The sequence below is a fragment of the Colletotrichum orchidophilum genome, assembly GCF_001831195.1.
Source record: "Colletotrichum orchidophilum strain IMI 309357 chromosome Unknown Scaffold_10.1, whole genome shotgun sequence".
NCBI lineage: Eukaryota > Fungi > Ascomycota > Sordariomycetes > Glomerellales > Glomerellaceae > Colletotrichum > Colletotrichum orchidophilum.
In genome coordinates, this window is record NW_019172966.1 from 375974 (window position 1) to 392151 (window position 16178).

Below are 16178 nucleotides of genomic sequence, written 5' to 3' on the forward strand. Positions count from 1 at the left end.
CGGTTGGATGAATGGGAAACACTGGTGGAATATTCACCCAAGTGCAGAGGGCGCACTGTTTCGGTCTACGTTCAACCCCTGCGTCCTGTCCGGTGAAAACCTTCTCCCGGCCGAAAGTCCCTGGCGCCGACTCGACGGCACCGCGTCCATGCATGCCGATGTCTATACGTACTATACGTACAACCGTGCAATTCCCGTCCCTACATCCCGGCCATCCGTCTAAAAAATAAATAAAATAAAAAAAACCCTGTCCTGACTCTGTCCAAACCTTGACCGCAAAAAAAAAAAGTCCAACAAATGTGGCGCATCAAGTTGGAGCCAAAAACCCAGTGCATCCAGACCACGAAAGCGCTTCCGCGCAAGATCTGCATTGTTAGGCCTTGCGCCGTCTCGTCTCGTTGTTGTGTCTGGCACAGCCATCGCTCTAAGTCACCGTCGCATAGCCATTGTCAACTAGACCCATGAGGCCCAGTACATCCACCTGACGAAACACACGCACTCCCTCTGCTCCGATGCCACTTGCCGTGCGTGCGTGCCTCTTGTTATGACGAATGCCGTCTCCAAGAGTTCAGACTTCCTCCGTACCAGCCGGCCAGTCCATCCCGGATGCTGACCCAAATTTAGGGGCGCGTCTGAGCCTCACTCACCGCACTTAAAACGGGGCAATATTGCCAGTTGGTCATCCATGACCTCACGGTAATGCAACGGCAAACCACGGCCACCGTCAGAGTTTCGCGACATTTGGCCAGATGCCGTGGATACAAACGACACGGCACGCAGCCGGATCGGCAGCCTTCCCACCACGGCGCATTCGCATTCACTGCCATCGAGACGAGTCGTTCGGCATGAAATCTAGCTTCCGCAGACAACTCCCGGGGCAAGCCGTTGGGGACACGAGAAGCGAGCAAGACGGGTCCCCCCATACGGATACAAGTGGAGGGAAACTGTGGGAAAGCAGAGCCGTCCAATGAACGACGACGCCGTAGGTAGACCCATCTCGTTGTGAAATCTCCACCCGGCCGCCGAGGGTGGGGTCGCCGACCTGCTCCGATCCTGATGTCCGAATTCGCCCTTGCTTGCAGCCCTCTCCTCCTCGCCCCCCTCCTCCTCCACCAAGCTCACCCACCATCGCTTGTCAAATCACCAGTGACTTTCTCTTTCCGTCCGTCCTGCTCCACAAACACCGACAAGGATTCCACGGCTCCTCTTTTTGAACATCATGGCAAATCAGGGGGAGGGGGGCAAGAACATCCTGATCAAGAAGCACGGCAAGGAAGAGGGGCAGATGGGGCTGATGACAAGTCTAATAGATAACGGGGTGCTTCCGTCAAACAGAACAAGGATTCCGCTTCCTGCTGCTTACAATGCCTCCATCACCAATGGTTGGGGACGCGCCCACGCACTTTTGAATGCGGGCGGATCAAAGACTACAGCGGACAGCGGACAGCGGACAGCGGCCGGGGCACACGACACGACGCGCAAGGGGAAGGAGCACGCGGTACCTAGTTACATTATAGGGCCGGTTTGTGGTGGAAGGAAAGCAGAAAAGTGGCCTCGTAATATTACCACCGCGTGCGGGGGGGTTGGTCCGCGGACGGGATCCGTGGGTGGCCTCTTTTTACTCTTCTGACTGCGCTGCCGCTTCCGCTGCCGCTGCCGCTGCCGCTTCTGCGTTCCTTTCCCATGGGGAAATCGGGCCTCCAACTCCACGATCTTTGTGCTTGGCTTTCCGATACACTAGCTCAACCGGCTTTGTATATGTGATCCATTTTTTCCCACCCTGTCCGCAGTCACTTCTTGCTCTGCCTGATTGATGGACAGCGGCTGGATGAAACACCACCCGCCTCGCTCACATTTCGTGGGCCAATCAGCAAGGTAATTGATAATTGTACATGCATTGCGACTATCGCGATATCTTTGCTATGATACCAGTACCTACCCCATCCATGCAACCCATACCAATCTGGACCAAAGTAAACGATACGTAGACGCCCTCACTTGCCGCCCTCCTTGCCAACAGCCGGAGCCGCCTCGTTGGCCTTATCCAACCTCGCGAGCGACTTGGCGTCCAGCCCGGCATACCACTGCCTCAGCAGAGCCGCATACGCCGTCTCCCCTTCAGAGAGCTCCACCGGCGGCCCGCGAATCTGCGGCAGGTCGTTGTCGCCATGGTTGCCGTGCCGCCGCTCGCGCTCGAAAACGGCCCAGCTGGACCCGTCATTGGCCCGGAGCCCGAAGCCGCTCCGCGTCAGAACCATGACGCTAAAATTGCGCAGCAGCACCGCGTCCCCCTGGTGCACGACGGGAAGCGCCGCTTTGTGCGGCCGGAATATCTGCACCGCGACCGTCTGCGCGGGCGCGACAGAGTGGTCCGTGACGTTGAAGGCCAGCATGATGCCGCGCGGTCCGCCCTTTGCGCGCTTCGCCTCGGGCGGCTCGGTCGTCGCGACCGCCAGCACGTCGACGGACCTGCCCGGGTGATTCCGGAGGACCTTGAGCGAGACGCAGTCGGGCACGTCGGAGCGTAGTGACCTTGTGAGCTGCGCCTTGAGCGCTGCGGATGATTGCTCTGCTGGTGCTGGTGCTGGTGCTGCACTGCCGATCTCCTTGGGGAGCTCCTTCTCCTTGGCCTTTGGTTCCTTGGGTTGTCGGTCTTCCTTGACCTTGGCCTCCTTGGGGAGGTTCCCTTCCTTGGTGGCCTTGGAAGCTCGCGATGGTGACTTGATAGCAGCCCTGGCGAGCTGCACGCTCGTGTTGTCGTCCTCCGCATCCGAATCGCTCTTGAGCGCCAAGCTCGCCGACCTGCCTCGGGTCGTCACTCGAGCGCTGCTGATGTCAGGCGTCGTGCGATCTGATAGGCGCGTAGACCGTCGCGATGCAATAGACGCACGGGCCAGCTTGATGCTGGGATCCTGATCCTTGCTGTTGGTTCTGCGGTGCTGCTGGCCGCGACCTCGCTTCGGAGTTGGCTGCGCGGCGGAGACTTCCTCCGAGGGATCGTCGGCGATAAGAGATGATTGCGCCTCCGAGGGTTGCGCCGAGGAGTCTCGGATTTGTGATGGCTCGTCGTTGATAGGTGAGGTCGCATCAGCTTGACTGGCCATTTCCTCCTCGTCCAGAAGCAATTCGTCAGGCTGGACTGGGACAGTTGCAGGAGACTCGGCGGGACCATCATCTTTGAGATGCTCCGCTACCTTCTCCGTTTGTGATTGAGCATCGTCATCCACGTCGTCGGGTACAGTCTCCTCGGTAACCTGCGTCTCAACAATGGATTGAGAGACAGTTTCGGCGTTTTGCGTGAGGCCTGGAGTGATCTGCTCGTCAACTTGTGTTTTGACTAGCTTCACTTCCTCAAAAGATTGAGATTGGACTTGGTAAGTCGGCGTGGGCGATGCCATCTCGGTAGACTTGGCGTCATCCAGCTCATCCACGTCCATTGCGTCCTCGTACTCAGTCTGTGCCTGTTGTGTAGTCTCAATGGTCTCCAGGGGCTCGGTGACGGATGTTTCAATGGTCACGCGTGACGTCTCAACAACTTCAGTCTCGAGATGATTGTCGTCGGCAGCTTCGATTCCCTCGGGGTCGGGCCTCTCCTCGACGATATGCGTTGTGGTGATGGACGTCGTAATCGTCTGTTCTTCTTCCAACATCATTGACTCCTCGTAGAGCTGGCTCTGAATAAGCTCTTCCTGGGTCATATCGTCGAGTTCCATATCCGAGTCCGGTGCTTGGCTGGTGAAATCGTCGACCGACATGTCCCCTAGGTCGCCCATCTCAACGTCCGCTGGATCAACGGAGCCATCGTCATCAAATTCCATGTCCACCTCAACCGTCGTCTCCGGGGACGCTAGCCTGATCTCCTCGTAAATTGTAGTCTCGACATCGACCTGCTCGACCTCCATGTCTGAATCGTCGGATTGAGGCTGTGTCTCTTCCACTTCCATTGTGGAGACTTGCGTCTCTTTCATCTGAATACGTTTCGGCGTAACCTCTTTGGGCTGGTTGTGCCCGATTACTTTGACACTTTGTGTTTCTTCCAATCCAACTTCAGAGGTTTCGACCACAGTGACCTCGGTCTGTTCTGGAGATTGCTCCTTGGGAACGACCTTGTCGTCGGAGCCGACTTCTTGCACCTTGTCCGTCCGCTCCTCGGACACTTCAACTCTGCTGGCTTCCACCTCTGGTGTCTGTCGGCTTTCGATATTGCCTGCATGGATAGCCTCGGGCTCGGCAGCACCGGCATGCTCTCCTACCGTCTCGGGTGCCTCTGTGACGATGGCTTCTGATTGATCCAGCCCCCGCTGACTTTCGACTTCATCCGTGACCCGCTCTTCGGGCTCGAAGGTTTGTTTCTCTCCCAATGCGACTTTAGGGACGTCGACAGTCTCGATTTCTGAATCTACTGACTCCTCGACATCCGAAATGTCTGGCCGAACCGGGCTGGATTCCTCTGGGGTAGCTGCGGGGGACTCGGCGGCTTGCGATTCTTCTCTCTGTACCTCAGTCTCCTCCTCGGCATCGACCTTAGCTGGGTTAGATACCACCTGCTTGGGCGTGGCATCACCTGCAGGATCTTCATTGAATGAACTAGACGGCAGAACCTCTGTATCGTCAAGGTGGTCCTCAGGTGCCTCCTCTGTTTTGGCTTCAGACGGGGCTGGCGTTTGACGGTCGCTCTGGGCATCATCTGCTGCAATCTCCTCCTCCAACTCCTTCTCGAGCTCCGCCTCCAGAATATCGGACTCGCCTCGGGACGTAGGCCGATACGAAGTGTTCGGAACGCCCGTCATTTGTGGCAGCTTGACTGGACTCATAGTCTCAAAGTCATCGCCGATCGTGGCCGTCGTCAACTCTGGAGCGGGAGACGCCGCCTGACGAGGCTTCGGCGTGGGTGTTCCAACTTGAGATCCCTCCTCGCTCTCTGCGTCGGACGGTTGGGGCGACGAGACTTGGTGACTATCACCATTCCCGACACTCCCTCCCTGGCTCTCTTGGTCGTACAACTCCTCGTCTTCTAGCTCATCGGCGGATCCATCGTACTGCGGTATCTGTCGCTGGGGAACTGTGGCGGGCCGCGGTGGTGGGGCTTCGTCCTCGGAGTCCGAGAGCAAATCAATCACGACCGGTGGCCCCCCTCGTGGGGCAACGGGCGGCGGTTGATTCTCTTGGTCTTCATCTTCGTCAAACTCTTCGTCCTCATCGTAGTCTTCGGAGTCTTCCTCGCGATCCTCGTCGTACTCATTACCGTGCTCGGGGTCCAGTATTTCGTCATCTTCTTCTTGTCCGTAGTCCGACTCCAAATCTGTCCCGTCGTCATCGTCTTGGTTGTTACTGAGGTTGCGGTAGTTGCTGATGTCGTAATCCCCACCAGTGTCGTCGGCCTCGTGCTCGGCTTCTTCGTCACTCTCCTCACTGCTTTCGCTGCTGCTGCCGCCACCGCTTATGGGACTGCTCTCCTTCCCTATGCCTGGTGCGGCTTCTTCGCGATCATCCTCGACGGCTTCAAGGCGTCTCTCAGTGTATGTTCTAGCGGTGGTTTCCTCTTCCGGGCCGTCTCGGTCTTCTGAGATTTGGTCCTCCTCTACCCTGAGTGCTGCCTCTTGGTCCTCAGGGTCGTGTCTCACCTCGCGCTCGCGATCATCAGCCCACGTCTCACCAGGGGCGTCCTGAGGACTAGGTTCCCGACCCTCAAGCACTTCAGTGTTGTTCTCGGCAGACTCTGCAGGCTTCGCGGGCGATCTCGAGTAGTGCGCCGACGTGAGACCCCAGGGTATTTGCTGAGGCTCGGCAATCCCGTCAACCATGACTGCGTGGTGGGGTTCCGCTTCAACATCGGGCTGTTGCCGATGATCCTGGTATGTGGGTATCGGCCCCGACAGCGGTTGTGAAGTGACGACGGTTTCTGGGCCGAAATGCGGCTCATCCAGAAACGCCGCGGGGTAGTGACCATGCGTATCAAGAGCATGATCAAGCCCTGCCTCTGGGTAAGCACTGGAGTGTTCGTGAAAAGGTCCTTCAGCACCGTAGTGCGGCTCCATCTCAGATTGGAGGTCATGGCCAAAGACCGGACCGAGAGGCGGCTGCTGGAAGGCTGGCGCATACTGCTCGTGGGCGGACGTGAATATCGGCATAGGCGGCGGTGGCCCAAATCCTAGCGGCGTAAGCCCGACGTTGGGGCTATGAGGCAGATCAGACTGGACCCCTGAATCGATCATTGTCGATTTCGACGGCGTCTGCCAATACAAATGGTCTTGTCGTGCCTCTGCAGCAACTTGCACATCTCTCGGGGGGCTTGTCTCTTGCTCCACCGTCTGACAGGCGCCGTCAACCATTGTAGGACGAGAAGGTGTTGCTATAGTTGGCTGCTCCTCCATCATTGATGTGTCTTCGGTATCCTCCGCGGGTGCTTCCGGCTCGGGGCTGGGGGATCGACTGGCATATGTCCAAACGCCGCTGTACCGGCCCGTCCTTGACTTCTTCTTGGCGCGTGCCTTGGCTCCAACATCTGCTTCATCAAAGATATCTAACCCGCCATCAAACAGCGACCCGTACGACACTCTGGCCCGTTTGAGGAACGCGGGGGAGGCAAACTCGTCGACCCCAAGGCCCTGGTCGGCCGATCTCTTGCTCGAAATCGCCTTCGCGGGTGTCACTACAGGCTCCGGGACGTCCTCGACGTCCTGGAACGGCTCAAGGACGGACACGGGCAGTTGTTCGGGCTCTGGCTCTGGGGGTTGAGCGGGGTGGTTGACATCAATAATTTTCACCTCCTCGGAATCGCTGATTTTGGCCTTGGAATATTTAGCGGAGGAAATCCCCTCAACGCACAAACGCGCGACCTACCTGGAGGAGCACCCTCTCCGTGAACCTCAACTGCCAGTCCAGGCTCGTGCCCGGAACTCGCGTCTTGGAATCATCGGCGACGAGCTCGACCCCATCCAAGGACAGCGAAATCTCATCACCGCTACCCAGTGCCGCGTCCGCGATAGCCTTTGCGCTCGAGCCGGCGAATTCGACGCGCACCTGTCCCTTGGCGCGACGCAGGCGGAAGTCGGCTTCGGCGAGGAGGAAAGCAATGTTCTTTCGGACAATGCTGTACGGCCAAGTGATTGTCACGACGCCCCGGACGACGCGCGTCTTTGGATCCTGGAGCTCGGGGCTCAGTTGCGCGATCGCGATGCCCTCGGCGGCTTCGAGCTGCGCGGGTAGCGGAACCCCAGACATCGCGTCATGAGTTTGAGGAGGACGCGACGGAGCTGAGGAGACTGGGTGAGCAGTCCAAGATCTCGAGCATCAGCGAAAGAGTCGCGCAACGTCGAGGTTGTGGCTGGTTGTGCTAAATGAACGTCGAATAGGTATGGTCGCAAAGGTCGGTCCGGTAGCACGGCATGGTTGTGGGCCATTCTTGGATGGAATGTTGAACAAGGGAAGCTCCAGCTCAGGAGCTGCACGAATTGCGCTGGTGGGCCCCATATTTTCTGGGCAGAAAGAGCAGGCGGTGTGCTCGACTGCCGGACGTTCTTTATCGATAAGCGGGTCGGTGCCCGGCTGGCTTCCGGGTCGTCCCCGAATCACCTGATAAATTGCCTGGGTAGGCCTTGTGTAGTTAGGCTTCTACATCTTCCCTCCGTACCGGAATAGGTAGGTCTTGCAATCATGTCAAAGTTGTCTCCCTCGTCCGAGCACCCAATTGAATCCAGTGGTGCTGTGTTCTGCAACGCGAACATGCTAGGTAGCGAGGGATCCCCGTTTTACCCGCCCGGTGTCCACCACTCTGTCCGAAAGGAACCGATTAGGTGATTTCACGCCGATATAACGCATTTGCACCTCGTGGGGCCTGGGCAGATTGTTCCGTTGTTTAAAGGACGACAATCCATCGTTCCCGTTGTAGCTCATCCATGTTGTCTCACAGACCGACATGAGCACTGTTCCGTTCAACATTAAGAAGATCGCCGTCATCGGCGCGGGGCCGACGGGCCTTGCTGCCGCGAGATACCTCACGGCGCAAGGGACCTTTGACTCCATCGTCGTCTTCGAGCAGCAGGCCGAAGTGGGCGGTGTCTGGAACTACAGCGAACACCCGACCACGTCTCGCCATGTCCCCCAGACAGATCCCTTCTGCCCTCAGGACCCTCCACTCCGGCCCAGACCCGGGGCGCCACCCGTGTTCCCCACCCCGATGTACGGAACGTTGCACGCCAACACCATCAAGACGACGATGAATTACAAAGACACGCCGTTCCCGGATGACGCCTGGATCTTTCCATCGCGGCAGTCCATTTACGAGTACCTGGTCGCGTACGCCAAGGATGTCCGCCATCTCATCAGGTTCTCTCACCAGGTCACGGCGCTCAATCTCCGGCAGGAGAATGGCAAAGACAGGTGGGACCTCGCAGCCGCTTGCACCATCAGCGGTCGCAGGTTCAGTGACACGTATGACGCCGTGGTCATTGCCAACGGACACTACGATATTCCCTTTATTCCAGACGTCAAGGGCATCCAGGCCTTCCACGAGGCCCATCCTTCAGCTATACTACACTCCAAAAACTACCGCGTCCCCGAGCCCTTTTCAGGCCAAAAGGTGATTGTTATCGGCAACGGGCCGTCGGGCCTGGACATAGCCCGCCAACTCAGTCCAGTCTCAGACAGGGTGTATCTGTCTGTACGACATCCGACTCCACCGGACAAGGTCCATCACATCGGGGTGACGGAGGTTCCTGAGATTGTGGAGTTCCTGCCAGAGAAAAGGGCGGTTGTCTACAAGGATGGAACAGTCGCAGAGGACGTCGACGCCGTCATCTATTGCACAGGCTTCTTTTTCAGCTTTCCGTTCCTGCCGGAGCTCCTCAAACCCAATCTCTTGACAACCGGTAAAGGCGTCAGGGGTCTGTACCAGCACTTGTTCCTCATCAAACACCCCACTCTTGCCTTTGCCGGGCTGCTGGTCAAGACGGTGCCCTGGCCCGTGGCAGAGAACCAGGCCGCGATCCTGGGTGCGGTGTGGTCTAACGGACTGAAGCTGCCGCCCGTTGAAGAGCAGGAGAGATGGGAGCTGGACTTGTTCAAGAGGCGCGGCGACAAGAACATTCACGTGCTGCTCGATGATGGAGACGATGGTCGCCACCTCAACATGTTGCACGATTGGGTGGCGGAGTCGACGCAGAAAGGCAAAGAACCGCCATACTGGCATGACGAGCAGTTCTGGGAGCGCGGCATCTACTGGCCGAGCAAACAAGAGTTTGAGAAGCGTGGAGGAAACGCGACGACTCTACGGGAACTTGGCTTCGTGTACCCCGGCATAGGGAAATGGAGGCACCTTGCGCCTAAGATTTAGAGAGCTTCTACGCCGGCGGGTTTCGCTTTCAGGCGTCGTCAAGCCACATGTATAGAATGTCCAGTTATTTAGCAAATGCAAAAGACTTCAGGTCCTCCTTGCTGGGGATCCGGGGTGATGAGCAGGATCAAGACCGACTTCAACCTCGTTTCGATCGTGCCGAGACAATGGCGCAACGTCCAAACGCTGTCACTCCAGTGACAGGGGAGCTCCAGTGTATCGCAGAGCTCCCTTGAGAGTCAAGCTCAAGCGACCCCTCGTGTTCAATCTCAGAGCTCCAAGGATGAGGTAACCGAAATCAGGGTAGCGGGACAGGGTAGCTGTTAGGCGAAATGGTACCGAGCGCGTTTCCGGGCCAGCGAGCGAGTGTTTAATGACGGCGGGTGGGACACTTTTTTCGGTGGGCAATCTGAGGAAATGAGTAGAGCCAGACCCAGAAGTCAGTCGCGTGTTCGCGGTCCGATGTCTAGCTTTTGTCCGATGGAATGAGGCTTCTGGTCATGTGTTGAAAAACCAATGATGCTACGCCCATGAGGCTCCCAGGCATGCAAGTATCCCACGGTTCAAAGGACGGCGATATGTCTCGGTCCAATCATCTTGGGTCCCAGCTGGATGCGTGATAGCAGGGCAAATAAGGTCACCGCAGTGGGGGATGATGATCGCCGGAAGCGATGGAAGCAGCCGATGGGCTGGCGCCACGCTCTGACTTTTCGTCCGCCTAGCTGATTAAGCGGATGCTATCCGTAAAGTCTGAGCCTTTTACATTGCCAGCTCGCGCCACTCTAGCGAGAAGGCTTGCTGGCAGCTTTCAAAGCTCTGCTTGACACCGGCTGTCCGTGACCGGGGCCGTGAGCCATGTTACCGTGTCAAAACATGCACTTCTGGCAGGGAAACTCTCTGCATCCGAGCGCGCAACGACAGTGTCGTGCAGCATGTCATCTCGTGTCGTGGAGAGAACGTGCGAGGATTGGAGTAGGGCACGCAACTGTAGCTGGAAACGCGAAGTTAGCATCGCGACTGCAGCTTGACAGCCTGCCAGCACCAAAGCCAGACAGCGCCCCTATCAAAACCACTCGATCTTTGTCAGGGGCTCCCGGGCAGCGATCTCATGCTGGCCCAGGCGGTAGAGGTTGAGAGGTATTGGCAAGTGGCCGCATCAAGATGAGACAGGGACACCCATCGAATTCCCAGCATGGCGAGCACGGAAGAATGTCAAGTTGCGGCGGACGCATCGCATGGCACCACACACCACACACCACACCGGGCATGGATGTCCTTTGGAGCCAGGCAGGATGCGGCTGGCATCAGGGTCCTCAGAATCGACAAGAACAGCCGACGCGCAGTCCGGTCCCTTCTTAACGCGCCTCGTTGTGAACGGCGCAAAGTCCGTCTCGCAACACGTCAGGATTTGCGGTGCTAGAGACGAGTTGCCGTGGCAGGCCGCAGAGCTCGACAGCTTCGGGGTATCGGCGCAGCTCTTGCTGGCGGGGGAGGACGGAGGACGCAGAGGACGTGGAGAGTTTTCGGTGGCGGAATTCGATAGTTGTGGTATTATTAGGTGCGCGTGTTGGATTCTCAAGACCAACTGGGCTGGACTGGCTGGCGAAAGCGCGTTCGCTTTACTGGGGTCCTGGAGGCCTGTTAACCCAGAACAGGTGCAACTCCACACAAACCGATCAAATCCTCGCTCACCCACACGCATCGGTGGACACCCAGGCAGTGCCAGCCAGGTATTTTGCCTAGGCAAGGTAGGTGCAAAGTACCTCGCCCACTCTGTCCCTGCTTTCGGGTACCTGACTTGGGCCAGCCCATCCGCATTCCCACCACCCACCGGTGCCATCCACCCCCAAGCACACCAAGGTACCTGGCACAATCCCCGTATGCGGCAACCAATATCCATCAAATCTCATTAATAAATCTCCTCTTTCTTTCGACTTCGCCAGACACCTAATCTCCTTTTGCCGACTGGTCCTTTGCGGCCTGCCCTACCCTTCTTCTCCCTCCCCGGCGGCATCGCGTCAGCTTCAGTTCTCTAACCATCGCGAAACATCCTGCGTTGCCTCGTTCTTTCACCCATTCACCACCTACCGCACCTTCTTTTATTCCGCTTCTCTCCTTGAATACTGACCAGCGCCCTTACCTACCTTACCTTACCTACCTCGCACATTCTTTCTTATTCTTCAGCACCATCTCGCAGCTGCCTCCGAACCCCTGCGCTCCCTTGCATCTCCGGCAACCCGCGCCGCGCCGCCCTTACTCTTCCACAACCCAGCCAAACCACTGACGTCGCTGCCGGCTGGAACATCCTGCGACTACCCGAACGAACGACAGGCACCCATCGCCAGAGTCAGGGACGCGAGACATCAGCCAGAAAGAGACGTCCATGATTCTGACGACTGTCAACAAACACCACCGATGATCCGCGACATGGCCATACTCATTCAAGACGTCTTTTTCCCAGGCCCATAGAAGCAAGTCATGCCTGCCTACTCGTCAGATCAACCGCTCGTTCGACAACCGACAATTACTTTTCAGCAATCAAAATCATGACCGACCCTCCGCCGCCCATCACGCCCGGGCCGGGCCAGCAGCTTCGCCCGGCCAGGCGCCAGTACCGCCACTCCGACGAGCACTCGCCCAGTCGTGCCCGAACCAACGACGACCTTCTAAGCCGCCTCACACCCATGACCGCCGTCGAGATGCTCCAAACACCAAACACCGAATTAAAACAATGCCTCGACAACTCTACCATTAGTGAACAGGAATTTGCCATGCGCGCCGCTGTGGCCAGCCGAAAGATCTACGAATGGTTGGAGGAGCTTTCCGATTGGCCCTGGCCTGGCACGAGCGGCTCGGCCGGGTTTGGCATGCCAGACGCAAAGGGGACGAAGCTCGCAAATGAGGAGGGTGCCGATGATTTGGTATACCTCGGGAGCCTGCCCGCCGAGAGCGTCGCTCAGTACGAGCAGCGGGTGGACGGCATCTCTCACGACATGGACGAGTTGCACATTGAAGAAATCAAGACCCACGTCATGCATACCCACATCATTCCGCTATCGAGACCCGGAACGCCACTGTCACCTACGCGGCCCATCGCTGGCGGGGCGCTTTCATACAATCGAATGGACGACTTGACAGCTCTTCTCACAGCAATCATCGTCCAAGCACTGCCGAATTTGTCAAAGCTCTGCCGACTGCTCAAAGTCTGGCACATACGCCTCTCTGTCCTCCGTCGCATTCCTGACTTGTTGTCTGGTATCGCAGAGGCCGAGTACGCTCTCGAGTCTGCATGGAACGTGCTGTCATCTCCGGCCGGCACGCCCACTGTCGAAAATGGAAACAAGGGCAATGCCGAAGACAGTCTCTCTCAACTTAAACACGCCTTCACTGTTGTAAAGGCCGTGCTGGAGACTCAAATCACAAAATCGGGACGCAGTCTCGACTTCATGCTCGACAGCCTCGAGGGGCTGCAGGACACACTGCCCGACAGCTGGCTTGACCGTATGGAGGCTGTCGAGCGCAACTACGCCGACTGGGTGGCCGCCGGCGAGCACAGGATCCGACAAGGAGACTGGGCTAGGGTGCATCAGCAGAAGGCACTCCCGCCAGTCATCAAAGGCGAGGCCGAAGCCGCTGAGCCCACGAAACCTAGTGGCTTGCCAGTAGTAGACGACGATAGGACCGTCACTTTGCCCGTGCCGATTACCATTGATCCGCCAGAAGAGGACATGCGAGAGACAAACAATCAGTCTGCTTCCGACGACGAGGACGACACAATCGAGCTGTCCCCCTCGCAACTCCAAGCGCAGAAGAAAACACAAGCAACTGTCGCTGGCGGCCTTGACGGCTCCAGCGAGGTTGCGAAGCCCAGGCGAACGCCGTTGGGCGAGTTGCAAAATGAGGAAAACACCAAAAGGAAGGTGTCAGGGGCACCCAAGGACAACAAGAAAGAATCCGTTGTGTCGAAGCTTAGGGCGGTGTTCGAAAGCAGCGCAAGGTCCAGCTCATCCTCTTCTGTTCATAATGCGGACGAGATTCTGCCCGACACGCCTGACGATGAAGAAGAGTTGCAGCTGCCACCGCTGATTCGACCAGCCCGACGCGGAAGCGACGCGTCGAACTCGTCCACAATCATCCACGGACACACCAGCCTGCTCGCAGATGCCTCCAGCGACATGCCTGAAATCTCCGCATCGCCACCTCTGCCACGCCAGAAGCGTGCCGAGACCCTGAGCCGCAAGTCGGCTGCTGACCGCTTCATGAGCATCAGCCCTCCCAGCTCTCCCCCATTCCGGCCCAGCTACAGAGAAGACAGCGCAAGTCCGATGATGAGGCCCCGGGATGAGGGTCTCCTGCCAGCCCTGCCTCTGGAGTCGTCGTTCAACGAGGAAGATTACGACCACTCCTTCATCAGCATGGGAACGCCAAGAGAGCCTGGCAGTAGGGAAGATGACCATCTCCGACAGCAAATCAGCGACATTTTGGAGTCAATCCCTGCCAACATCAAGCTGGCCAGAGCCACGCCAAAGGTGGACTTGAATCCGCCGCCGCCTGATCTGCCCGCCAAGAGGCTTAAGAAGCCGTCGCGGGAGACCATGCGGAGAAGCGCCTCTGCCATGTCCATGACATCGCGGACATCTTCGCGGGCGACTACACCGTGGCTGACACTCGCTCCCGCATACGCCAAGAACCCCAGACCCAGGCGCCCTCAAAACGGACAAGACGTCAGAGTCTATCATCTTTCTCGTTCCACCGGCGAAGCGCCCATTAAGCTTCTCATCCGCTGCGTTGGCGAGCACGGCGAGCGTGTCATGGTACGTGTTGGGGGTGGATGGGCTGATCTAGGGGAGTATCTCAAGGAGTACGCTACGCATCACGGCCGACGCTCCGCTGGGCCGGTAGACACGGCCGAGATCAAGGTCCAGGACTTGCCGCGCGCGAGCAGTCGCGCCGCAAATTCGAGCCCGCCGAGTCGACCAGCTTCCTCACTGGAAATGTCACCCATGACGCCGCTCAACGTCCGAAAGGCTAGGAAGTCGTTTGGCGCCGGCGACGTGGGCTCATCGGCACCCCGGCTCCTGCCCAATACGCCAGCCGTCCCGCCGATCCCTGACAAGTTCACGCCCACGCCGTCCTCGGAAGATTCAAACCGGTCTCGATCAAGCTCCCACATCAGCTGGGAAGAGGATGAGAGTTCGTTTCTAGGCCTGGCAGGTCCCACTGGCCGCAAGGTTGAGATGAGTGAAGAAAATCGGGCTTGGGTAGAGAGCGTCAAGGAGAAGGTGCGTGCCGCTAGCGGCGAGACACGCAAGCCTTCTGAATTCGGCGACATGGGCAAGGTTGGGGGCACGAAGCGTGTCTTTCGGAAGGGATAAGCTTTAGTGACTTTGTATTGGCGTTAACAATAACGCATGGGGCGTATTTGAAGGGGCGCCATCTTTGGGGCGCTCACACAAGGAGCTGTCGACACGATGGGACGGAAGCCGGGCGACTTGCATTGCGCAAAGCATGGAGTTGGGAGCATGTCTTTGAGCCACGAGTCGAAGCATACCATGACGGAAACATTTCATTACATCATATCGAGGCAGGGGAAGCTTCATCACAACGGCATAGCATGGCTTGGTTTTTCACATTTCCTTACCGGTTGTCCTCATTACCTTCCCCTTCAGCAAATTTCCTTGCTGTCCCGACACTCTTCGTCCGAATACCCCTTTTTTTTTTTTGCTTTGCCTCGACGCATCATGTGCTCGACATACAGAGCCAGATAGTTCAAATTCCAAAACCAATTTCACATTACCGAGGTTCACAGCTCCAATAGTGATGCAGATGGGTCGCATCGATTTCAAGCCCCGTCTGTAGCCGGAGGAGGTCGGGAGGAGATTGCAGCTCCGTCTGGCAGCCCGTGTGGAGGCCGGACCCTGACACAGTGACACATGCGGAAGCAGGAACGCCTTGCCCCGGTCGAAACCACCCCGGACTGACACAATTGCGGAGGATCGCGGGCGTGACAGTCGATCATCCATCCACCCCTACCCGCCTTACCACCCACCCATCCACAATTGCATGCACTCCGCGCCCGCCCATCCCCCAGACCAGACCGGGGCGGCGCAATCAAGCTTCGCTGATGAAAGGAGGGGGAGGGGGAGGGGGAGGGGGAGGAAACGAATGGGGTTCTCGGTTCCGTCAGCAACCCCCCAACCCTTACCTACAGCTCTCAACATCCAAGCCGAGGCCCGGCCGAAGGTCGCCGGCCAAGGAAATAAACGGCGGGGGGGGAGAAAAGGGGGGGAAGGGGGCTAGGAAGGGTGTCCGTGGATGAAAATCCCGAGGCGGGCCCGAATGGGAGTTGGGAGAGAGCTTTCTCGACCATCCGATGTTTTCTCTTCTTCGACGCCATTGCGTTGGCCACATTCGGTTGTCGTCTCCATTGTAGTAGGTGCTGGTGGGGTTTTTTTTCCTCTCATGAGTGAATGTACACTCTACTTTGTTTGCACAAAACATCTCGAGAGGGCTGCGGCAAGGTTGAAGACGACGACAACGACGGCGACGATGAAAACGCCGTTGAACCTCCGTCCGGTTGCCGAGGCCGAGGCATAACCTTATCCAGCAACGGGTTCATCCTTTTCAAGGTTGAGAGAGAGGAGGAGGAGGAGGAGGAGGGGGTAACTTGAACGCGAAACTGACAATGGCTGCTCTCTTCATCTGACCTGACCACGTCGACGGTGCCCGCATGACGTTGATTGGATTTGCAGACATTCACGGCATGGGAAATCTGAAGACAACCCTCTCCCCCCCCTCCCCCCCCTGAGTCTCGCATGCGTTGTCTCGCTCTCGATTCTCTAGC

The 16178-nt window shown here is 57.7% G+C and overlaps 4 protein-coding genes across 4 annotated transcripts; 2 read left to right on the forward strand and 2 right to left on the reverse strand.

The window, feature by feature from the left end:
• Positions 1 to 1994: 1994 nt before the first annotated feature.
• On the reverse strand, positions 1995 to 7224 carry CORC01_01937 (uncharacterized protein; the record flags this gene model as incomplete). The annotated part of the gene is made up of 2 exons (XM_022613590.1): positions 1995 to 6791; positions 6844 to 7224. 2 exons carry the CDS (start codon positions 7222 to 7224, stop codon positions 1995 to 1997), a joined length of 5178 nt encoding a protein of 1725 aa, XP_022479974.1.
• A 694-nt stretch (positions 7225 to 7918) lies between these two features.
• Positions 7919 to 9334, forward strand: CORC01_01938 (thiol-specific monooxygenase; the record flags this gene model as incomplete). Its single annotated transcript, XM_022613591.1, has 1 exon — positions 7919 to 9334. One exon carries the CDS (start codon positions 7919 to 7921, stop codon positions 9332 to 9334), a length of 1416 nt encoding a protein of 471 aa, XP_022479975.1.
• An 808-nt stretch (positions 9335 to 10142) lies between these two features.
• On the reverse strand, positions 10143 to 11036 carry CORC01_01939 (uncharacterized protein; the record flags this gene model as incomplete). Its single annotated transcript, XM_022613592.1, has 3 exons — positions 10143 to 10325; positions 10596 to 10972; positions 11027 to 11036. 3 exons carry the CDS (start codon positions 11034 to 11036, stop codon positions 10143 to 10145), a joined length of 570 nt encoding a protein of 189 aa, XP_022479976.1.
• Positions 11037 to 11880: 844 nt separating this feature from the next.
• On the forward strand, positions 11881 to 14709 carry CORC01_01940 (GAS2 domain-containing protein; the record flags this gene model as incomplete). Its single annotated transcript, XM_022613593.1, has 1 exon — positions 11881 to 14709. The coding sequence occupies one exon, from the start codon at positions 11881 to 11883 to the stop codon at positions 14707 to 14709; it is 2829 nt and encodes a 942-aa protein (XP_022479977.1).
• Between the last annotated feature and the right edge of the window lie 1469 nt (positions 14710 to 16178).